This window comes from Herpailurus yagouaroundi, unplaced genomic scaffold, assembly GCF_014898765.1.
Source record: "Herpailurus yagouaroundi ecotype Mexico unplaced genomic scaffold, PumYag 141, whole genome shotgun sequence".
Classification (NCBI taxonomy): Eukaryota; Metazoa; Chordata; class Mammalia; order Carnivora; family Felidae; genus Herpailurus; species Herpailurus yagouaroundi.
In genome coordinates this window covers 22,436,400-22,461,871 of record NW_024412396.1, presented here as the reverse complement: position 1 = coordinate 22,461,871, position 25,472 = coordinate 22,436,400, and the positions used below count along the sequence as shown (strand labels likewise).

The following is a 25,472-nucleotide window of genomic DNA, read 5'->3' as shown; positions in this document are numbered from 1 at the left end:
AAATGAAACTTAAGCGAACACAGTTGAAGAGCTGGAGTGTCAGAGTGTCTGTTGTGAGGCTGTATTCTTGTGGAGTGTGTGGGGGGAGTTGGGCTTTTTTGAAGCATAACACAATTAATTACTTTAGGATGACTTATTGAGAAAAGGCTGCAGAAAAGTTATCCTTTGAGGTCTCCCATTTATGCATTTTAAATGTAAATGAAGTCAGGATAATTGAGTTACATATGGCAAACCTTTTTTAAATAATGTTGCTGGATAGTGCAAGTTAAAACATAATTTCTGTTGTCTTAAGTACAATTTGGATATCATAGGTTTCTTTTTTGTCTTTTAGGAATAGAGTAAATGTGAATGAGGCCTATGTAAACATCCTTATGTTTTGGTTTCAGTTCTTTTGTGGTTGGTTGTTATTTTGAGTTTAGTTAGTCATTTTGGTGTTTAAATGAATCTGCCTAATTTGGTTTAGGTATATTTCAGTAGACCAAAAAAAGAAAAAAAAAAGTTTTGTTTTGTTTTTTTTTTAAATTTAGGGACAGGGTAAGGGCTGGGGAGTTAAAACACAAGAGATGATGGTAGCAGTCGTCAGTGAAAAGGAATGTCTGTCTGGTTTTCCTATTTCAATGTAAGAAACTCATATTTATACTTTTAGTCATAAAACTCCAGGTCTCAGGACCCCGATTCAAACTAAACTGAGTAAGAGAATGATGTACACTTTAGAATGTACATATTAGAATGCTAGTTTATGTTGGAATAGAAGATAACCCTTTCCAGTGATCAGAATTTTCAGGTGGAAGAATCCAGTGCACTCTTTCCTGTATCCAAGAACTTGGGAAGCCAAGTTAGTAAGTGGAGGTTGTGTGGTAATCATGGAATCAAAGAAAAGGAACTTGGAACGTCTTGAATGATGTACCATCATCAAAGTTATGGTAGAAGCTTTAGAATTACCCCTTCTCTTCATAGTGAATACTTTTCAAGGATTGTGGATACTTAAACCAACCAGTTATTGTGCCTTTCTCTTAGAATAAGGCAAAATGAGTCTTAATTTTGATCCTTTTTTCAGGGCTCTGTAGATCACTATGCTATAGATGGCAATTTATTTTATATCTGTTACATTTGATTTCCTTGGTGAAGACTTGGAAGATGCATTAGTCTCCATGGTGGATATTTAGGAAATGGGACCTTAATTAACATCATACATCTTATTAATTATCTTTAGGGGTTATTTTGTGGAAGGCAGATCGCATCCATTTAACGTATATTCGGTCTATTTCTTTTACAAAGAAAAATTTTAAAAAATCTTATTCTTGAATTCCAGGAATCCAGGGAATTGTAGAAATTGTGTATTGACTAGAAAAACCTTTTTTGTTTAACCATAAATAGAGATAGGATAAAAAAATTTTTTTAATGTTTATTTTTTGAGAGAGCATGCAAGAGTTTGGGCAGAGGGGGCAGAGAGATAGGGCAACAGAGGATCCCAAGTGGGCTCTGCACTGACAACAGAGAGCGTGATGTGGAGCTTGAACTCACAGACTGTGAGATCATGACCTGACCTGAAGTTGGACGCTTAACTGACTGAGCCACCCAGGCACCCCAGAGATAGGACAAAAATTTTTAAATCAAATTCCAAAATAGTGGAATACACTATGTGTTTAATAGTACACCTTTTAAAGTTGAAAGGCTGTAATTAAGAGTATGTTGAAAATACCAAATTCAGGTAAGACAAATTAAAAATACCAATATTTTTTAACAAGTTTAGTTAAATTAATGGATTATAGGAGTATTTGTGATACATTAATTTTTTGAGCTGAACTTAAGGTAAATAAAATTGTCCTAAAAACATCTCTTATTTTCACAGACATAAGATATTACTTGGTTGGATAAACCACTATGATTTTTTTTTGTGTTCTTACTCAAATTTTACAGACATTAAGGAATATTGGAAATCAGTGTGAATTCTGTAAACTGTTAAGAGTTTTGTATAGTTTTAAGAAGTTATTGTGAATAAATGCTATGCAAATGAAGGATACAATTAACAGATCGTGATATGACTACCATTTATTGATTGTTGGCTATCTGTCATACAGGATGATAAGTACTTACTGGATATGGACTCATTTAATTTTCACAACAAATTTTGGAAGCTACATCTATGTTTGTACTGTGGCAGTTGTATCCATTGGAAAGTAATTGAACAGAGAAAGAAAGTAAAACTCAAGCTATGTAGGTACATGGTAGAGCTTTGGAAAAGCTTTGGTGGGGGAAAGTGTTGAAATATAGGAAAAAATTAGATTTTTGTATTAATCATTCATATATTATATTTATTCATATATTTTAATTATATTTATTAAATATATATTATATATTATATTTTTATTATGAATATATTCATATATTTTATTCATATATATTTATTCATATATTTATTATATATTTTATCTTGAAAATATTATATATATTTTAACCTTTTTTTAACAGTTCTGTACTGTTTTAGTTTCTTATTTGAGCCAAAACTTAATAAGGTTAAGAAATTATGAGTCTGTTTTTGTATATGTGTAATTAAACAACATTTTCATTTCTTTAGGTTTATGTTTCAAAGCTGTTGTGCAGTTTGGACTGAGTCAAAAGTATAGTTTTCAACAACAATCAATTTTTGTTGTATTTCTGGTGCTAATCTGTATGAGGTAACAGGATCTCACATTCATTGCAACTAGTTTTATGTAACTTACAGCTTTTACTGGATGTAGAAAAGGCTTTGGGAGCTTCCTTTCTTTTGTATTATTTCTGACTTCATGATATAATGATTCATACTATAAGAGGCTTCTAATGTTACTTTTGTTTCTTCAGATATAATGAAAGCCAGGCCCAGAGAACAGGAAAATATGCCAACTTGTTCATAGGCTCACTGATAAAATAGTATGCCATCAGTAATTGAATTCTTGTGTGAGGAGAGTTGAACTGTGGGAAAGAAATTTAAGAAAATGACTGACAAAATATTATTTCATAAATCATACTTGTTACAGCAAAATATATGTGTCTGGATTTTTTTTTTTAACAATTCTTATTTCTCATCACTATTTGTTCTCCTTGTAGCAGTTAATTGCCTCCCAACTGATTTCAGCACAACTGTTTTGTAATTTAGGTGTCAGTTAAATAGTTACTAAACTCACAGTTTGACCTTTATTAGCTTTGTTTCGGAACCTGAAATTACGAAGCTGCTGCAGACTATGGAAAGTTTGATTTTTATCTAACATTGTGTTTATATTGTGGATGTTTATGTAACAATGCTGCTATTATATAAATAACAGAAGGGAATGATTGTTCCATAGATCCCTCTGTATTTCATTTTAAAACCTTGATGTACTTTTAAATATATATATATGTGTGTATTTGTATGTGATCTATCTATTTTTGAGTTTCTATTCTGCCCTTTTTTAGTTTCTTGTTTGAGTTAAACTTTACTGAGATTAAGAAATTATGAGTTTATAAGTGAGGCTTTATAACCTGATAGTGAAGAACTCTGGAGACAGCATACCAAGGTTTAAGTCTTGCCTGGGCCTAGTTTCTCTATGCCTCAGATTACTTTATAAAATAGGAATAATAACAATAGCACCTATCTCATGTTGTTATTCTGAGGATGAAAGGAGTTAATACATGTAAAAAGCTTAGAACAGTAACTGGCACACTGTGACAGTCAAAGGTATTCCAGTTGCTCTTTATAATTTTTTTTTAGTGTTTGCTTATATTAGAGAGAGAGAGAGAGAGTGTGCACTAGCAGGGGAGGGGCAGAGAGAGACAGACACAGAATCTGAAGCAGGTTCCAGGCTCTGAGCTGTCAGCACAGAGCCCGATGCAGGGCTCGAACCCACGAACTGTGGGATTGTGACCTGAGCCGAAGTTGGATGTTTAACCAACTGAGCCACCCAGGCACCCCATTCCAGTTGCTCTTTATAGAATCATTTCGTTTTCTCAGGAGTGGTAATAATTATAAATTGATTTAGTAAATATTTTGAGTAGGTCTACACTGTTCAGCTTTGAAATTTTTTTAATGTAATGTGTAGAGAATGCTGTTTTAAGATTAGGAAAACGTTATAGTTCCTATAATGTCTCTTACTACTTGTATGATCTTTGTCAATTCATTTAAACTCTCTGCACGTCAGATTCTTCATCTCTAAGTCTTAGGCCAAGTTTAATGCCTTACACATACATTTTTTTTCTGTGCAAGATTTCAAAAACATGCAAAAATAAAATAATACACAAACCTTCATGTCTCTATCACCCAGCTTCAACAACAACATGTCATGAGATCATCTACATCTACATCTGCTTGCTCATCCCATATTAATTTGAAGCAAATCTCTGAAAACATTATCTACAAATATTTTAGTATAAAAAGATAAAAACCCTTAAAAGTACTACATATGTAGTTATATGTTATATATGTAACATATAAACGTATAAAACATAACTACAGTATCCTTTTTCAGCAACTAAAGTTTCAATGATTAGTTAATAAATTATCCAGTTAGTGTACAAATTTCCAGTTGTCTCCTAAATATATATGTATGGGTGTGTGCACATGTATGCATGCGTGCACACACCTGTACATTTCATTAGTTGTATTTGCTTGATCTGTGTTTCAAGTTTATTTTGAACTGTAGGTTCGTTCTCTTTTATTTCTTTCAGTTTATTTGTGGAAGCATCTAGGTTATTTATTCCATGAAGTTTCTCACAGTCAGGATGTTTTTTGCTAATTGCATCTTTCTGTTATAGTTTAACGTGCTTTTTCTGTTCTCTGTATTTCTTGTAAATTAATAGTTGGATCTAGACTGTTGACTGCATGTTTGATTTTGGTGTTTGTGTGCGGGGGGGGGGGGGGGGGGGGGGGGGGGGTCCCAGCCTACCGGGAGGGGAGTCCAAGAGTATCCATAGGTGATATTATGGTCTCCTATCAGAAGACCCTGATGTCTGGTTGTCTCTTTGTGATATCAGCAGCCCTTCATAATGAAAGCCTACCTACATTTATTCATTAAGATTGTGAAATGGTGGGGTCGTCTGGGTGGCTCAGTCGGTTAAGCATCCAACTTTGGCTCAGGTCATGATCTCTCTCGCAGTTTGTGAGTTCGAGCCCCGCGTCAGGCTCTGTGCTGACAGCTCAGAGCCTCGTGCCTGCTTCGGATTCTGTGTCTCCCTCACTCTGCTCTTCTCCCATTCATGCTCTGTCTCTCTCTGTCTCCCAAAAATAAATAAAAGTGAAAAAGAAATTAAAAAGATTGTGAAATAGTGACACTCTGTCATTGCTTTATTTATTAACATTCCTGTATTTATTTATTCCTTTACTTTTATGAAAGAAACTTCCCCTCATTTGTTTGGTAACTCATTGGTGTAGTTAGTATTGAAAAGACATGATAAATGTTTGATTCTTTCCCTTTATTTACTAGGTTTCAAATAATAAGTTGGTTCATTAGCATTTTCCAGTGGTGATGAATTAGGACTTTCTTTTAATTATCATAATTTTGTTATCATTATGGACTCATGGGTTTAAGCATATCTGATAAGTTTTAATCAATTGTAGTTATTGATGTTCAGTTTGTCCCATCTTTGACTAATGATAGCCTATTCTGTTTGGCTCCTAAGTTTTTTATAACCTTCGCTGTCATTGATAGCTTTCTTGCTACCTAGTGTGTAAGAATTCCAAATTTACCTTGACGTTTTTGTGCCCCAGGCCTTGAATCAGCCATTAATGTAATAGTTTCTAACCCTTTTCAGGAAACAGAGCTAGTAAATATAATTAACTTTTTTTCTTAAAATAATATATTTTATATATTTGTGTATCTCATTTGCATGTTATATGTTTATGCATAAAATATATATCAATATATAATTAATGTTGTTTCTGTATATAGATCTATTCTAAACACTTTATATTCAAAATCAGAGTTCAAGGTTTATATTTAATATCTTAGTCTCAACATCTTTATCTCTTTGCTCCCCTACTGAGAATTACAGATCATAGTGACCCTAGGGATGATTAGAAATGCCTTGTAATAATGCATTTGCAATGCACACATAACAGTTTCACAATACAAATAACACTTTCATCAGCAATGTGATTACTGAAAATAGTGGTTTTTTTTAGGGCATATCCTACTAGGAAAGGACCATCAAATTACTGTTTTAAAGGTATTTGGAATGATACGGTTAGACCACTAACTAGATGAACATTGAGTTCCTTTGCTTCCTTTTATTTTCAAATTTATTATGGATTGTGTTTTCAAGATTTAATTTTGCTTTATAATTATATAAAATACTTTTTCCATAGGCAAATCTGTAAAATGGGATATATTCAGAGATGTCTAGCTTCTATCTCTATCCCCTCTACTCTGTTTCCTCACTCCTCCTGTAGATAACCTTTAAAAATATATATTATTTAATATTTCCTTTGTTTTTATGTAAGTGAATCTGTATATTTGTAACCTCCCATTTCTTAGGTAAATGGTGACATACTATACACATATTTCTCTTGCTTGGATCAGAGATCCCTCTAGAGCCTATGTACAGAGATTCCTCATTCTTCTTCCATAGCTGCATAGCACTCGATTGATTGGGTATGTCATAGTTTTTTTCAACCATTCTTTTATTGGTGGACTTTAGAATTGTTTTAAAATTCTTGGTCAGTTACATCTTGCTCTCTCAAGCATAAAAATAGGCATAAAGAATTATTCTTTTGCTTTTACAAATAGACCTGCAATTATTAACCTTATGAAGGTGCCATTATATATTTTTTGCCAGTATATTTTTTGCGTAAATTCTTAGAAGTAGGGTTGTTGGGTCATAGGGTAAATGCAAATGTAGTTTTGCTAGATTTTCCAGATTTACCTCCAGAGGTCTTAAACATTTGACATTTGCACAGCAGTGTGTGAGAGTGCCTGTTTCTCACAGTCATACCAACAGAGTATATTGCCAGGAAAGAATTATTAACTCATTTTAATCCATTTGATTGTAAGTGAGGTAGAGCAATTTTCCATATAGTTAAGAACCATTTGCATTTTTTTTTATACTTTTTTTTTCAATGTTTTATTTATTTACTTTTGGGACAGAGAGAGACAGAGCATGAACGGGGAAGGGGCAGAGAGAGAGGGAGACACAGAATCGGAAACAGGCTCCAGGCTCTGAGCCATCAGCCCAGAGCCTGACGCGGGACTCGAACTCCCGGAGCGCGAGATCGTGACCTGGCTGAAGTCGGACGCTTAACCGACTGCTCCACCCAGGCGCCCCGTCCATTTGCATTTTTTAATGAGCTATTCATTTCTTTAGCTTATTTTTTCTGTGGGGCTAGAGTATTTTGGAAATGTTATAAATATTCTGATATGTGTTATATACGTGTTGCAAATATTTTTCTCAATCTCCTATTTCTCCTTTGCTTATGATTTCTTTTTTTGTTGTTTATTCATTTCGAGAGAGACAGAGTGAGTGGGGGGAGGGGCAGAGGGAGAGAGAGAATCCCAAGCAGGGTCTGCACTGTTAGCACAGAACCTGATGCAGGGCTCAAACTCGCCAAACACGAGACCATGACCTGAGCCAAAACCAAGAGTTGGATGCCTAACCAACTGAATCATCCAGGTGCCCCTCCTTTGATTTCTTTAGCTAGGCAAAGTTGTGATGCAATCAAGTTAGTCTGTTTTTTAACTCATTGCTTGCTTCTGGGTTTTGTGTCATAATTAGGAAATTATTTCTAATCTCGTTACAGAGGAATTCACCCTATTTTATTGTAATAGTTGTATGATTTCATTTTTTACTTATACCTCTGATCCATTAGGAATTTATACTGGTGTAGATATGTGGAAGGGATCTAATTTTATCTATTTTTATAAGGATCTAATTTTATCTATTTTTATTCAGTTATCCTAACCTGCTTATTTAATTTTTTTTTAATGTTTTTATTTATTTTTGAGAGAGAGAGAGAGAGAGAGAGCACACTAGTGGGAGAGGGGCAGAGAGAGAGGGAGACACAGAATCCAAAGCAGGCTCCAGGCTCTGAGGTATGAGCGCAGAGCCTGATATGGGGCTGGAACTCACAAACTGCGAGATCATGACCTGAGTCGAAGTCAGACGCTTAACCAACTGAGCCACCAGGCACCCCTAACCTGCTTATTTAAAAGCCCTGTTTTCCTTATTGATTTCAAGATAATGGTCTTTATCATAAGCTAAGTTTCCATATGCTGAATTATCTTTTTCTGTATTTTAATTCTTCTCCATTGGTTTGTTTCTCCAAACCAAACATTCGGTTTAATCCACAACAACAAACTTTACAAATGAGAACATTCAAGTTTAGAATAAGTAATTTGTCCAAAGTCATAACAGCTATTAAGTAGTCACATGTAAACTCGATCCCAAATCTCTCGATTCTGAATTTGTTCACTGTTCTTCCCTGTTTTCCCTGATACTTCTTTTCCTTGTGCACAAGGTTGTTATTGAGATAAAACTGTCAATGTAAACTGTCAAAGATGAGGTTTTAAAGATTAGAAGTTACTGCTTCTTTGAGTTATTTTTAGACATTTAAGGTAAATAGCTGAGAACCAAATATAGTCACAGTTGTAATTTGTAATTTTGAAGGAGTTAGTGTGACTTAGAATAATTTTTTAGCAGTTATACTTGTGATGGCAATATTATAACTGGTTCTTAACATTAGCATACATATCAATTGCCTGGAGGGCTTAAAATGCATGTTGCTTTTGCTGCCCCTTCCTGTCTATGTCTGTGTTTCTAATTCCTTAGGTGTGTGGTTGGGCTCAAGAATTTGTATTCCTAACAAGTCCCAGGTGATGCTGATGCTGGTGGTACAGGGATCAAATTTTGAGAACCATTGTTTTAAAGCTTCTAAAAAAAAAAGTTAAAGTTTTGTGAATTGCTTTTGGGTCAGATTTCTTCAGACAGGAAAGGGGTCACATTAAAAATTTTAAAAATGATGTTATGACAAATCTCCATTATAATTCATTTTAAGTTTCCTATCTTAACCTTTTTAAAGTGTATAGTTTGAATTGTTTTGGTTGAGCATTAAAAATATTGTCTCTTTACTTAGAGCGCGTGCACGGCGCACATGCATGCATGCGCACACGCACACACACCCAGGGGGTGGGGGGGTGGATGGGGAGAGGGAGACAGAGGATGTCAACAGGTTCTGCGCTGACAGCAGACAGCCTGATGCAGGGCTCAAACTCATGAACCATGAGATCATGACCTGAGCTGAAGTTGGTCACTCAACCAACTGAGCCACCCAGGCTCCCCATTCACAGTGTTTCTTAACTTAAAGGGAATGAACATCGTGTCGTGTATCCTGTACAGTGATGCACGGAACTATGTGTGAGTGTTTTTTTCACAAAGTCATCTTTGCCAGTTCCCTTTCTTTGAGTTGTTTTTCAAACTTTGATCATTTTTATTATTTGGGGGGGGGGGGACTAAGAAAGTAGGTTAAAGGAGAAATCTATAGAAAGTCTGAGTGTAGGGGAACAGCTTCATCATGACCTTCATCGTTGCCTGTATGTGTCCACATAAGGAAAAGCTTGAATCCTGGGACTGCAGCTTATCTGAGTGCTGGAACACCTTGTGATTCTCCTGAAACACTAAAAGTTGGCAGACCTTTATGGAGCCGCTATAAGTCCATCTCCCACTTGCCTTTTTATAACCCTGAGAGTCTGTCATGAGAGTGCTTCTTTTCATCTCCCTGATTACGATGAGATGTGGGGCTTTCATGTGCCCCTACCCCAAAGAATAGAGCTGCGGAACATAAAACTGCCTAGCTGCAGTGTAGTTTGGGTTCTTCTAACTTGTGTTGCCATCGTCCAGCCCCTTTTGTTTTCTTGTCCTTTTTGTTGTGTGGGACAAGAATTCAGGAAGCCTAGTCTTTGGCTTACTCTTCTTTGTGTGCTACTAGCAAACTGTCCAAATTTAAAAGTGCCTTGTATCTTTTCCGGTCAGATTAGCCAGGCTTTGGTTATGTTAGTTCACTCGATAGTAAGTAAGCTTCTTTTCTTTTTTGGTAAGCATGAAAGGAAGTCACATGGCTTAGCCAGCAAAAAACAAGCCTTTCTAAGTATGATATTGATAATAATAAATTGCATCTAACAGTTATTGAGTTCTTATATGTGCTGTTTTGTCTGTGTTTTACTGAGATGAGAAAATGAGACTTTAAGATCACTTTCCCAAGGTCACACAACTAGTAGATAGTAAAGACAATATTGTGACCCTAGGACCCTGATTCCTGAGTCCCTTATTAAAATCATACTGTCCTGCATATCTGGATACTTGAGATACACACAGACACACATGTGTGTGTGTGTGTTTATGTGTTTTGTGTGTACATTTATGTGTGTGTCTTTTTACAAATCAGTATTGTATCATGCTTTCATATTATGTTAGTGGTAATTTATTAGTCTTAAATACACAAAAACTAGTTTACTGTAAGGATCTATTACTATATGGTTCCTATTTATATAAAAGTGAAACAAATGGATAACTCATTAATTTGATTTTTTAAGTTAATTTTTGAGAGACAGAGAATGGGGGAGGGGCAGTGAGAGGGGGACAGAGGATCTGCAGCAGGCCTCATGCTGTGAGCACAGAGTCAGATGTGGGGCTGGAACTCATGAACTATGAGATCATGACTTCAGCCGAAAGCAAGAGTTGGCCGCTTAACCGACTGAGCCACCCAGGCGCCTCCATTTACTTGATTTAAAAATCAGCAATTCTGCAATACTTTATGGGGCACAGGATTTCAGTAGTACAGAGTGGATTTCTTACCTAGTAGTGAGAAATGGTGCAACCCAGAAAGCAGAATACCTTTTAAGTAGTCAAGAAATTCACTTCAAATGCAGTAGCTTATTGGTAAATAAAATTATATTTATCAAGAACTTACTGGTAAACAATATTCTAAGCACATTATATGTATAAGCTTATTTAATCTTTGAAACATCTCTGTGTAATTAATAATAATAATATAGTTATTGAGTAACTTTTACCCCTAGGTTATTTTACATGATAACCTTCAGATTTCTTTCTCTTCAGACTCAACATCCTCAGTTCCATTACCCATGAGACATGATTTGAATTTCTTCTCTTTGTCAGGTGTTATACTTTGTTTAGCTCCCTTTTAAAGGATGGTATCCAAAATCTATACTCTAGATGTAGTGTGACATTTGCAGAGCAAAGTGAGAATGTCTCTGTTAGTTCTGCATATTATAGTTCTATTATTGCAACTTAAATGTACATAAGCTTAGTGTACTAAAATAATATTAAAATTAAAACCCCTGAGCCCTTTAAACATATTCTACAAATGTATCTTTTCTCTCTTAAGCTATACTTATGTAGTTGTTTTGTAATTCATTATAGAATCTCAACATTTACCCTCTTAAATTTCTTGTTAGATATCAGGTGTTTTTGGATCCTTGATTTGTTAACCACTGATTTTGCTGTCTTTGGAAGCTTCATGTCACCTGCAGAGTTGAAGGGAATGCCCAAGTATCTTCTTCATTTTGGCCTTACAGCATGTTCTAGAAGCTTTCCTCCAGATAAACCTCATTCCATGAAGGTGGTATACTCTCATGTTGCTAATTTAGTTAACTGAAGTTTATATTTTTTAGTTTTGCTGTCAAAATCATGAGAGTCATTGTAAAATTCTTTACAACATCTAGTTCAACGTCAAGTCTTTTCCTGATGTCCAAGTCTTCTATATACATTAAAAAAAAGAAGAAACAAGATTAGTCTATAACATGTCTTACTGTTATTAGCTCATCCATTCTAGTTTTACAGATCACTACATCCTATTCTAGGTATTCACAAATCAAACCTTTAATAATTTATTCTAAAATATTATCAAATATAACATTAACCTTATCAGAATGTTGAATTTACTGTCTTATTTTTTTAAAACAGTCTCCAGTCTGTGGCACTGGTAGTAATTGAAAGATTAGCTAAGTCTCCTTTTTTTAAATTTATTTTTTTAAAGACTTATCTTTTTGGGGCGCCTGGGTGGCGCAGTCGGTTAAGCGTCCCACTTCAGCCAGGTCACGATCTCGCGGTCCCTGAGTTCGAGCCCCACGTCAGGCTCTGGGCTGATGGCTCGGAGCCAGGAGCCTGTTTCCGATTCTGTGTCTCCCTCTCTCTCTGCCCCTCCCCCGTTCATGCTCTGTCTCTCTCTGTCCCAAAAATAAATAAACGTTGGAAAAAAAAATTTAAAGACTTCTCTTTTTTAGGAGCACCTGGATGGCTCAGTTGTCTTGATTAATACAGCTTTATAATAATTCTTTTTTTCTTTTTTTTCAATTTATTTATTTTGAGGGAGAGAGGCAGGGAGAGAGGGAGAAGGACAGAATCCCAAGCAGGCTTCACACTGGCAGTGCAGAGTGGATGTGGGGCTTGAACTCACAAACTGAGATCATGACCTGAGCTGAAACTAAGAGTTGGATGCTTAACCAACTAAGCCATCCAGGGGCCCCTATAATAATTCTTGAAATTAGGTAATGCCAGTCCTTCAACTTTGTTCTTTTTCAATATCGAGTTGGCTCTTCTGTGTCTTTTACTTCCCCTTATAAACTCTGGAATCAGTTTGCAATATCCACAAAATAATTTGCTGGAATTTTGATTGGGATTGTATTGAATATATAGTTCAAGTCAGGAAGAACTGACATCTGACATCTTGATGATTTTGAGTCTTTCTATCCATGAACATGCAGTAGCTTCTTATTAATTTAGTTCTTTGATTTCTTTCATTAGAATGTTACAATTTTCCTCACATAAATGGTATATATATTTGTTAGATTCGTATCTAAGTGTTTCATTTTTTTAGGTGTTAGTGTCAACGGTAATATGTCCTTAATTTCAAATTTCACTTATTCATTGCTGATGTATAGATAGAAAAGGGATTGACTTGATATTAGCCTTGTATCTTGCTACGTTACTATAATTGCTTATTAGTTCCAGGAATGTTCTTGTTGATTGTTTCCGATTTCCTACATAGACAATCCTGTAACCTGCTAACAAAGGCAGTTTTATTTCTTTATTTCCCTTTCTTGTCTGATTAGTTAAAGAGTGCAGGGGTGGGGGGCAGGGAGAGGCAGAGAGAGAGGGAGACACAGAATCCAAAGCCGGCTCCAGGCTCTGAGCTGGCAGCAGAGCCCAACGTGGGGCTCAAACCCACAAACTGCGAGATCATGACCTGAGCCAAAGTTGGATGTTTAAGTGACTGAGCCATCTAGGCACCCCCTTTCTCTTATTTTGAATCCATTCACTTTTCCTGTTTATTCTGCACTTTTCAGTCTGAATAACATTCTCCTTGTGAAATAAGACAAATGAAAGTTGAGAGAGTTGAGAGTCTTAGACAATGAGAGAGTTGTTTATGTTACATAAAACGGCACATATAATTAATTGCATATAAAGGAATTGAGTATTTAAATGTTTACAGACATACAGATGAAGTTAAATTTGACCCAGCCTGTTGAGAATTTGAATTGGATGAAAAGAAAATGAGAGGAGAAAGGCTATAGACAAAAATCAGGCATATGGTAAGAAAATATTTGTATAGCCCTTTAATAATTACATGAGCTTTATTGGAATGAGAGGTTATTGTGGAAAGAATGGGAATTAGTGAAAGTGAGGATATGGGAAGAGGCAACTTAATAAAATGGCACTTAAGTGCTATATTCATGGCACTTCAAACTGTATGGAACTTTACATTTAAAATGGGCGCCTAGTGGCTCAGTTGGTTAAGTATCCGAATTCAGCTCAGGGCATGATTTCATGGTTTACAAGTTGGAGCCCCACATCGGGCTCTGTGCTGACAGCTCAGGGCCTGGAGCCTGCTTCGGATTCTGTGTCTCCCCCTCTCTCTGCCTCTTCCCCACTCACACTTTGTCTCTCCCTCTCTCTCAAAAACAAACATTAAAAAAAAAAAACAACTTTAAGAAAACATTTTCATATAACCTTTTGAGGTAGAGGGAGGTATTCTTTTATGAATGAAAAAATTAATATTCAGATTAAGGAATGTATCGATTCCATGTAACAGTATGTGACCTAGTTCAGACTAAAACTCATTATCTTATATTTCCAAGGTCCTTTTTATTTCCTGATGCTGTTCCCCTTTTGTTGCCTCACCATAATACCCTGTACTTGTAACTCTTGAAAGTTTATTGCGTTTTCATGTGCAATATCTAATTTGACCCTCAAAAACCATGTGAGGTATATAGTTCAGGTATAATGTTTCATTTTATAGATCAGAAAAATGAAGATGAGAGAAGTTAACTAGATGTAAAGTAGCTTAAGACTGCTTTTTAATCTTTTCACTTGTTTTCTGTATGTTTTCCATTCCTGTTGTTCATTTTTCACTTTTTAGTCAAAATACTAATTTTTTCCAGTAAACTGAGACTAAAGGGAGTTAAATAGATTAAAAGGTCAATCCTATAGTAAGTAAAAGAACAGATCCAGATCTAACCGTATGCCTATGGCTGCTGTCTTCTTACCAATTTTCTGTTCTGGAATAAAGTACCTACTGGAAGACACAGAATTTTTTTTCCAGAAATTTCTTGAGACTTGTTCATACCATGATTGGCATTATGCTGTTAGATGTGTGGGGGATTATTTGGAGAGATCAGAAGTGGAGGTCAGTGATACCAGCTGTTAGGTGGCCATGTTACCATGGATTGTTAATGGATTTAAAATTCATTTGAAACAAGTGTGAAATGATGAAGTTCTTGATGAAGATAAAAGTTTCAATACTTGGATATTTCCACTTAAAAATGCATAGGAATAAAGTGCTATACTCTCCCAGTCTTACCTGTATTGATATTGGTTTGGAATGTTTTGATTTATTTGGTAATACTTTAAAAATTAGAATCAAATCTTCTACTTTTTTATTATCCCAATAACTTATGTTTGAAGTGTGAATGAGATAGGAACAAAGCAGTTCATATTTCTAAGCAGCTGCTAAGATCCATTCTGAAGAAGGATGCCTGGGTGGCTCAGTCAGTTAAGAGTTGGACTTCAGCTCAGGTCATGATCTCACAGTTCTTGGGTTCAGGCCCGTGTCAGGCTCTGTGTTGAGAGTTCAGAGCCTGGAGCCTGTTGCTGATTGTTTGTCTCCCTGTCTCTCTCTCTCCCTCTTCCCTGCTCACACTCTGTCTCTCTTTGTCTCTCTCTCTCTCTCACAAAAAAAAAAAAAAAAAATTATATATATATATATATATATATATGTACATATATTTTTAAAAAGATCCATTTTGAAGTGTCCGTGTATTAATTTTTTAGGTAACAAGTTGCAACAAACTCAGTTGCTTACAGCAACAGAAATTCAGGGGCACCTGGATGCCCAACTCTTTGATTTAGGTTAAGCATCCAATTCTTTGATTTTGGCTCAGGTCATGATCTCACAGTTTGAGGGAGCAAGCTCCTCATCAGGCTCTGAGAGCATGGAGCCTGATTGGAATTCTCTCTCTCTCTACCCCCTCTCTGCCCCTCCCCTGCTCGCACTCTCTTTCTCTCGCTCTTAAAATAATAAACCTTTTAAAGGAGCAACAGAAATTTATTCTTCCACAGTCCGAAATTAGTTATCACTGTGCTGAAATTAAAGTGTTGGCAGGGCCATGCTCCCTCTGGAAGTTCTAGGGAAAGAATATGTTCCTTTCCTCTTCCAGCCTCTGGGGGCTACCAGTTATTACTTGGTTTGTGGCTGCCTCATTCCAGTCCCTGCCTTCATGGTCATATTACCTTCTTTTCTTCTTTCTGTGTCAAATCTACAGTCTTCTTACAAGTTGCATTTAGGGTCCACCTGGATAATCCAGTAGATAATATCCCCATCTCAAAATCCTTAATTATAACTGCAGTGTTGTTGTTGTTTTTGCCAGATAGTACCATTCAAAGGTTCCAGGGATTAGGATGTGGATATCTTTTTGGGAGCCATTATTCAATTTACCGCAATCCCTATTGCTTCTTTTTCTTCTTTTATTCTCCTCTGTCTCTTTTTTCCTGTTTTTTATTGTTCATCTTCCAGACGTACAAAGTGGCAAGAAGATTGATTGAATATGATCTAAAGTTATGGTGAAGAGTTGAGTAGATATGGTGTAGATGAGTAGGTGAGCCTAATTGCCTTCACTATAGAGCATCAAATTGTACTCACATTAATTTTTATTGTCATTCAATTGGTTGATAGTAATACCTTTGTTAAATTCAGCACCCTTTATCAAAGTAATTATTGAATTGTTGACTAAAATGTGTGTTAACATGGAATTTCTTTCCAGCTAAAGCATCTGTTGATTAGATTGGTAGGCATTGATATTGTTCCTGATAAAATAGCCAAAAACCTACTAGCATTGTTTCAGAACTCATTTTCCTTTAAGCATTTTCACATTTGTAATTTGTCTCAGTGGTAACTCAGACTTGAATTTAATGAAAGGAAACAGAAGAGTTGGCAGAGTTGTAGTCCAAAAGTCCATTGTCAAGAGACCTTTGCGGTTTGGGACATATCACACACATAACCTTTGGGCCTCTGTTTCCTAATATTTATGATATAGAAGTTGAACTATATGATTGGTAATATCCCTTCTACCTCTAAAAGCTTCTGTCTAGTATTTAGTATAAAGTATTAAAAAACCAACAAACAGACCAGTAAACAGATTTTGCTAATTTTATACTATTTGAAAAAGGAATCAATCATATTAGCAAGATCATTTTGAAATAACTGTTCATGCTTTTTGTTTTTCCATAGATGGACCACACATCCCCGACCTACATGCTTGCTAACTTAACCCACTTACATTCTGAACAACTTCTGCAGGGCTTGAATCTTCTTCGTCAACATCACGAACTCTGTGACATCGTTCTTCGAGTAGGTGATGTTAAAATCCATGCTCACAAAGTGGTACTTGCCAGCATCAGCCCATATTTCAAAGCTATGTTCACTGGAAACCTTTCTGAAAAAGAGAACAGTGAGGTTGAGTTTCAGTGCATTGATGAAACTGCTCTCCAGGCCATTGTGGAGTATGCCTATACCGGGACTGTTTTTATTTCGCAGGACACAGTTGAATCTCTCCTTCCAGCAGCAAACCTACTCCAGATAAAGCTTGTCCTAAAAGAATGTTGTGCATTTCTTGAAAGCCAGCTTGATCCTGGTAATTGTATTGGAATTTCTCGTTTTGCAGAGACATATGGTTGTCATGACCTTTATTTGGCAGCTACTAAATACATATGCCAGAATTTTGAAGCCGTTTGCCAGACTGAAGAGTTTTTTGAACTTACACATGCTGATTTGGATGAAATTGTTTCCAATGACTGTTTGAACGTAGCTACTGAAGAGACTGTTTTTTACGCACTTGAGTCTTGGATCAAGTATGACGTACAAGAACGTCAGAAATACTTAGCACAGCTACTTAACAGTGTGAGATTACCATTGCTGAGTGTTAAGTTTCTTACTAGACTATATGAAGCAAATCATCTTATTCGTGATGATCGCACTTGTAAACATCTTTTGAATGAAGCCCTAAAGTACCACTTTATGCCTGAACATAGACTTTCTCATCAGACAGTCCTGATGACACGACCTCGCTGTGCTCCCAAAGTACTTTGTGCAGTAGGAGGAAAATCTGGACTATTTGCCTGTTTGGACAGGTAAATAGAAAGCTTTCTTAAATGATTGATACTAAAAGATTTTATGCTAAGTATGCTAATGTTCTATATTTTTTAAAAGTTTGATTTTACTATTTGCTTTCTTCTTTTTATTTCTTCCATTCTTCCTAAAACACTTTCCTGATTGTTTCAATCACATTGTCATCCATTCTCTTCAACACTCCCAGTTATTAACAACCTCCCCTCAAGCCCTCTCTGCACAAACTTTATCCATTTTGGTTACTTTTCTACCATTTTATGTCTTTTTTTTTTTTCTTTTAATTTGTGAAACTTTTTACGTTATTATTTGACCAGGTCAGCAGGGATTTATTATTGCTAACTATAACAGAAGATGCTGAAGAGGAGAGCTAGGAATTTTTGATGAGGGCAGACTGGGGACTATAGTGGGTTTGAATGAATACCATTAATTAGAAGAACCACCAAAGAAGTAAGAAAAAGTAGGATACCAATACAAATCATAGGCTTCCATGTTTATTTTCTTTGGTGTGAATATTTTTTAATGACAGAAGTAAAGAGTGTTTTCTTTTCTAATAACTTACAGTAGGAGTTGTCACACTTTTTTTTTTTTATAAAGAGCCAAATAGTAAATATTTTAGACTTTGCAGCCATATAGTATCTGTCATAACTACTCAGCTCTGCCATTGTAGTGAATGCAGCCAGAGACAGTGCATAAACAAATGAGGTTTCCAACAAAACTTTATTTACAAAAGTCCCTCATGGGCTGATGGTGTCTGTCATAACTACTCAGCTCTGCCATTGTAGTGAGTGCAGCCATAGACAGTGCATAAACAAATGAGGTGACTGGGTTTCCAACAAACATTTATTTACAAAAGTCCTCTGATTTGGAGCATTATACAAGTAACCTTTATATATTGAAAATATAGCAGGATGTTACCTTTGCATTACCCTTGAATGGGAATGCTTCATGAAAACTTTCGTGTTTGATAATATGGATTTCTTTCTGGCCATTTTCAGAAATTTGGTAGATTGCTTTTTTTCCTGTCCAGTGATAGGAAACTTGATGTTTTAGTGGTGTCAACTGATATATCTGTATCTTTTAAAAAGTCTTACTGTGCATTTTAATTGTCTAAAATTAAGTTAATTGCATAGTCTAAAGCTAGTATCATAGAGATTGGGCTGTAGGTAGAACATTAGTTATAGTGACTATAAAAATTATTTACTCTTATTGTTAAAGGCATTAATTATTGGCATAAAGTAAACCATATTAGTTAAATGTCATGACAGAAAATTCCAAGTGTGAATTTACCTGGTAAAAATTCTTGACCAGTTGTCTCTTGGTCTCTCAAATATTAAAAATAATAGACATAAGGGTGCAGCTGGTTAAGCTTCCGACTCTTGGTTTCGACTCAGGTCATGATCTCACGGCTCGTGAGTTTGAGCATGGAGCCTGCTTGGGATTCTTTCTCTCTCCCTCTCTCTCTCTGCCCTTTCGCCACTCAGTCTCTCTCTATGTCTCTCTCTCTTTCTCCCCCTCTCCTTTTCTCTCTTTCTCTCAAAATAAACTTAAAAAATAGACATAAATTTTTGAAGAGTTATAAGAACTGTTGATGTGTTTAGACCCAGTAATCTTTCATCATACAATCTGTCAAAAAAAAATTTTAATGTCATTTGCCCTAAGCTAGTATTATTGCAGTATAATTTATAACTATGGAAACAGTGGAATCAATCTAAGTAATTATTCAATATATTTCTGCAAAAATAGTGTAGACACAGTGCATCAGATACACTATGCTGGGTAATGGATCTTTAACAGATTTATAATTTAGTTAAGGAGACAAATATTTATTTATTTGACAAATATTTAAATAGGTGATTGTAATATGTAGTGTTAATGCAGTGTTTAAAATAATCCCATGGAAATGTTAAGGAAAGGCATTTATCCCACTTGGAGGATTTAGGGAAGATATTGTGGAGAAGTTAACATCCAAGTTGTGTTGAAGGCTAAGCAAGACCCAAGCAAAAGACAGCAGGGGCATCACAGGAAGTACACAAAGACACAGTGCAATGGAATGACAGTATAGGGTGTGCAGAAAACTGAAAGCTGTTTGGAGGGAGCCCTTGGGTGACTCAGTTGAGTGTCTTATTCTTGATTTTGGCTCAGGTCATGGTCCCAGGGTTTTGGGATTGAGCCCCACATCAGGCTCCACACTGAGCATAGAGCCTGCTTGGGATTCTCTCTCTCTCTCTCTCTCTCTCTCTCTCTCTCTCTCTGCCCCTCTTCCCTGCTCTCTCCCTCTCTCTCTTTCAAATAAAAATAAATAATTAATTAAAATATTAAAAAAAAAAAAAAAAGCTGTTTGGTATTCCAGAATATAAAGTTTGAAGATCGGGGTACTTGACTGGCTCAGTACTTGACTGGCTCAGTTAGTGGAACATGCAACTGTTGACTTTGGGGTTGGAAGTCTGAGCCCCATGTTGGATGTAGAGATTACTTAAAAATAAAATCTTAAAAAAGAAAAAAAAACATTAAAAATAAAATAAAGTTCAAAGGTCTAACCAGCAAGTGATAGACAGTGGTCAGTATGGACCAAGTAAAGAATGTATTATGTGCCATGATGAAGAGATTTTTCTTAAGTGGGTCAAAAACTAAGAAGGGTAGTGCAGTGATCAGATTCATATATTAGATCATTTTGACTGCGTTATGAAGAAAGATTGAGAGGCCAGGATTAGTATCTGAGTGATTAGGAAAGAGGTTATTATAAAAGTGTAAGCAAGAGATTATGAGGTCCTCAATTAGGGTAGAAGTAGCAAAGTTAGAGAAGGGGGCATTAATTAAAAAATGTTTTAAGAGAGCAGACTGACAAGATTTAGTTGAATGGATATGAGGGGATGGCCAAGATGAGTTTGATTTCTTGGTTAGATATTAGATAAATATATACCAAGAGAGAGAATATAGGAAGAGGAGCCATTTTAGAGGGGAAACTAATAGGCACTGAGATCAGAGTGCCTATTAAATATCCAAGTGAAAGATGTCCCACTAGCTGGACATGATTGCAAAGCTCAAAAAAGAGATCAGAACTGGAAATGGTAAGTTATTGGCATGTAGTAACACCTAGAGGTATAAATTAAAACCATGAAGTCTTCTGGACTAGCTTAAATGTTCCTTCTTTCTGCCCATTAAAAACATAGAGAAAGGAAAAAAGATTGGCTCATAAATGAACTTCTGGGGAACACTAATCAAGATGAGGGCAACAGGAACAGTCTTAGAGGTCAGAGAATCAAGAGAGAATAGTCATTGTTGTTTTTTTTTTTTTTTTTTAATATAAAAACAGGGAGACAAACCATAAGAAGCTCTTAAATACAGAAAACAAAGTAGGGGTTGCTGAAGGCGAAGTCGGTGGGGGGATGGGGTGGTTGGGTGATGGGCATTAGGAGGGTACATTTTGGGATGAGCACTGGGTGTCCTATTTAAGGGATGATTCACTGGGTTCTACTCCTGAGGCCAAGAATACACTGTATGTTAACTAACTTGAATTTAAAAAAAAAGTCAGCCTTAACAGCCTTAAAAAAAAATTTAAAATGAGGGAAAAAAAAGAGAGGATAGTATCATGAAATCCAAGCAATTTAAATGTATCAAGAAGGAAGAAATGTGACTAAAAATGTAAAATGCTAAAGAAAGTTCCAGAAAGATAAAGATAGAAAAGTGGCTCTTAGACTTGACTATATGGGGAACATTTGTGACTTTTGGTGGATTGATTTCAGCATAATTGTAGAAATGCTACATTATAGCAGATTGAGCTGTGTATTAAATAAGGAAATAAACTGTGAAGACTTAACAATCTTGGCTGAGTTGAGAGAGGTAAGGCAAGCACAATGATAGAGTCAGGAGAAGTTTTTGTTTATTTTGTTCTGGAAGAGAGAGACGTGAGTATGTTTGTGTCAGATGCCAGTAAAGAGGGGTAAGGTAAAGGTACAGGACAGAGGAATGGTCGCTGATGGAGCAAGAGTTTAAAGGAAATAGGAAGGGGTTGGTACCAAAAGCAAAGGTAGGTTTTAAGTATAAGAAAGAGAAATTCCTTTATGTTCCAAGACCAGAAATGAGGATAAGTTTGCAGGAGTGGGGAGGGGTGGGAGAAGGAGAAGGGGTTTAAGATAGATACTATCTAGTAGCCTGTTTTTCCCTTTAACTAGTAAAGGAAGGAGGTCTGCAAAAGAGGGAAGTGGAGACTGGGTAGGTAGCTTAAGGAAGTTCTCAGGAAGCTCTGAGAACAGTGTTGTTTCTATTTACACAGGGTGTCATAAGGATGGCAGTACATTAAAAGTGTTTTTGACTAATTATGCAAATACATTAAATGTTAAATGGACTTTTAGCCAAACCACTCATGACATCACTCACCTCAGTGCTCTAAGTTACAGGTCAAATTCCAACAAAGAAGCTCTCATTACAACTAATTATTCATTTGTCCTCAAAGATTATAAGAACTAATGCCTTTATATCTTGTATCTCTGTTTACCTAGAAAAATCATCTCTGAAAATCCATCATCAAAGCTGAACTATTATTATCATTGAGAGGTTTTTTCTTACACCAGTTCTCCAACACTAACTGTGGGTCCAGTAATTCCATTCTGACACTATCCAGAGTCAGCTCAGACCCCACTGCTTAAAGGCATAGTTTCAGAAGACTGTTCCCACTTAAGATGCTAGCCACGAAAGGGGATGCCCAGGCTACCCACAATTCTGTAGGGAGGACTGAAAATTCAGGGGTTCCCACAACACCCCCCTCGAGTTTGATAATTTGTTAGAATGACTCAGAGAACTCCGGAAAGTACTTACTTACTATTTCCAGCTTATTACAAAGGATACAACTGAGGAACAACCAAATGGAAGAGAGACATTGAGCAAGGTGTGGCGAAGAGAAGAACAGCACTTCCATGCCCTCTTTGGGCATGCCACCGCCTTTTCCACCACCCCCACCCCCTCTCCCTTTCCCCCCAGCATTTCAATGTACTCATCAGCCTGGAAGCTCTCTAAACCCCATTGTTTAGGGAATGTAATAGAGATTTTGATATAAGGGTATGATTGATTAAATCATTGGCCATTGGTGATTGAGCTCAACCTCCAGACTGTTAATTACATGGTTGGTACCTCTGGCTACCGCTCCCATGCTGAAGCTATCTAGGTGGCCACTTGTAGTCACCTCAGTAGCATAAACTCAAGTGTGGTTGAAAGGGGCTCATTATAAAAAACAAAAGATATTCTTATCACTCAGGAAATTAAGTTTAGGAGCTCTCTGCTAGGAACCTGACACATAACCCAAATAGAATTTTTATTGCACTGTTACTGTAGATTCTGTATATCATCTAATTTAACTTTATTGCCCAGCCCTCTTTTTTTGACTCCTCAGAGCTGTCTGCCATGTCCTATAGAATTTATATTCAATCATAAGAAAAATCTTTATTTTTAACTTCTTACTCTGAAATATGACTGATGCTTACAGATACTGTTTTTGCCAGAGCCCTCTCAAAACTGTTTTGTTTTCCCATACCTCATGTATCGCAGGTCCTAAAGGTTGAGTAAGTGTTTTCTTTGTTCCTCATGTCCAATTTTTTTTCATTTCCCTTCTCTCAAATATCTCAACTCATTCCAAGTGTTTGCCATTGGGTGATATCATTCGATATCCCTTCTTATTGTCAATATCTGCTGTCCCTTTAGTAACTACATTTAGTAAAGATGTTTATAGCTGGCTTACATTCTTGTTGATTTCATCATCCCCGTAGTATGATCCACAGTTATTCAACAACTTTGCCTCTCTCCTTGATCTCACTTCTAACAGTCTTTCTGCCTTACCTTGGGCACCTATTCTCATGATCATACTTTCAACTTTGTCATTACCAGTGACTTCAAACTTTCAAAATCTTGGTTTCACACATTCCAGTCTCTGACTAGCCAGCTTATTTATTTCTTGCCAGCTTATTTCTTGCCAGCTTATTTATTTCAGTACATCTACTGCAATTACCTTTTGTCACCTCAAGACTTTTAATCCTTTGGCCCTATAATCAGAAAACTTTATTGCTCACCAATCACTAAGTGTCCTCAACTTCACTCCTTACCCAGCTTAGATTCCAGGAACATCACTATCATCATCCCTTTGAATACACTCATGGCTCTCTTGCCCTTCTTTCCTTCCATCATACTCATCTAGTTAAAATTAGTTCTCTACTTATGCCCTGGCTGCACCTGAGCAGTGAAGCACACATAATACCCATCTTAAATTGTGTCACTTGGGGCCCTTAGCACTCTCAGCAACCCCTTTACTTTCCCTAACCAGTTTACTCTTTGACTCCCTTCGAGGACTGTTTTATACCTTCTCTTCTCTGCATGAAAACATCCAAACCCCCCACCCTCACCTTCCAACTCTCAGCTGATGACTTCATCTCTTACTCTACTGAGAAGATAGAAGCAATCAGAAGAGAACTACCTCATTTTCTGATCTCCAGATCCACCAAGTTACTTCTAAGACCATTCCCTCCATTTCTCTACTTACTAGCTTCCATTCCTCTCCTCTACAGGACTCTGCTCTTGCATGTATCCATCTCTCTCTTACATCGCCTTCTCCCCTTGTACTGCATCATTGCCATCAGCATGCAGACATGCTTTGGTTTAAGTTCCCAGATTAAATCAATTTTCCCTGAATGCCATGGTCTTTCTCTGCTCATCCTGGTAACTGCTTCGTGTCTGTTTTACTCTTTATAGTAAAATCCTTAGAAAAGTTGTTGATATCCACTGTTTTCACTTCACCTCCCATTCTCTCTTGAACCACTCCAGTCAAGACTTGTCCACACCACCCCACTGAAACTTCTCTCATTAAGGTCAAATAATTCCCTGATGTATCATTCTCCTTGGAATGAGTTCATATTTTTAAAACAAGCAATATAACAAAACTGTATATCGGCATTCAATGACTGTTGAATGAATGAATGTTCTTTGGTCATACTGAATAGAAAACATATTTTTATGCCATTGCACTATTGAGTTTGGAGGCATTGAAATGAAATGTGTATACTTGCAAGAGGCCATATATAATAAGCATGCAGGATATAAAGAATAAAAACCCAAGTACCTATCAGCCAGCTTAAGAAATAACTGTTAACAATACCTTTAAATTCCCTTGTGTCCCTCCTGTCCCTCCTTGGTGCATCTCCTTTCTTCCCCTAGAAATAACCACTATTTTGAATTTTCTGTATATTATTTCCTTGCCTTGCATTGTAATTTTCATCACATATTTATGTGCCCCAATATAGCATTAGGTTTTACACGTTTTTATCTAAATGCAGCATATATATTCTTCAGAGATGTGTTTTCTCACTAAATAGTAAATTTATGAAATTCACCTGTGAGATTGCATGAAGCAGTAGTTCACTTAGTTTCATTGGTGTATGGTATTACAGTATATGGATATAATATATTTTCTTTCTAAAATGAACATGTTAAATATAAAAATTGGGTAAAGGGTTACATACATACAGAAAAGTGCACAGATCCCTAGCAAACAGCTCACTGAGCTATCACAAAGTGAATGTCACAAACCAGTTCAAGAAAGAAATATGATCGACACCAGAAACCACCCTGGAGTTTGCCCTCCCTAAAGGTAACCACTATCCTCATTTCTAATCCAGAAATTAGAAATGTTTTTGAACTTGTTATAAATGAAACTATACAGAATGTATCCTTTTGAATTGGACTTCTTTCCCGTGACATTATATGTGTAAGATTCATTCCTGTTACACATACCTATAATTTATTTTCATTGTTGTATTCTCTGATATGTCACAGTCTATCTGTTTTA

The 25,472-nt window shown here is 36.2% G+C and overlaps 1 protein-coding gene across 6 annotated transcripts in view; it reads left to right on the top strand.

Annotated features, from left to right (window-relative positions):
- KLHL28 (kelch like family member 28) overlaps positions 1–25,472 on the top strand; it is a 35,282-nt gene that overhangs the window by 855 nt on the left and 8,955 nt on the right. For 2 of the 6 annotated variants that reach the window (XM_040477037.1, XM_040477038.1), the window contains exon 2: positions 16,748–17,646. In XM_040477037.1, the coding sequence (XP_040332971.1) occupies positions 16,748–17,646 (899 nt within the window). Of the gene's footprint in view, positions 1–544; positions 924–10,689; positions 11,582–13,203; positions 13,554–16,033; positions 16,116–16,747; positions 17,647–25,472 lie in introns of those variants that run through there. The other 4 variants (XM_040477039.1, XM_040477036.1, XM_040477034.1 and 1 more) reach the window with 4 other exon arrangements.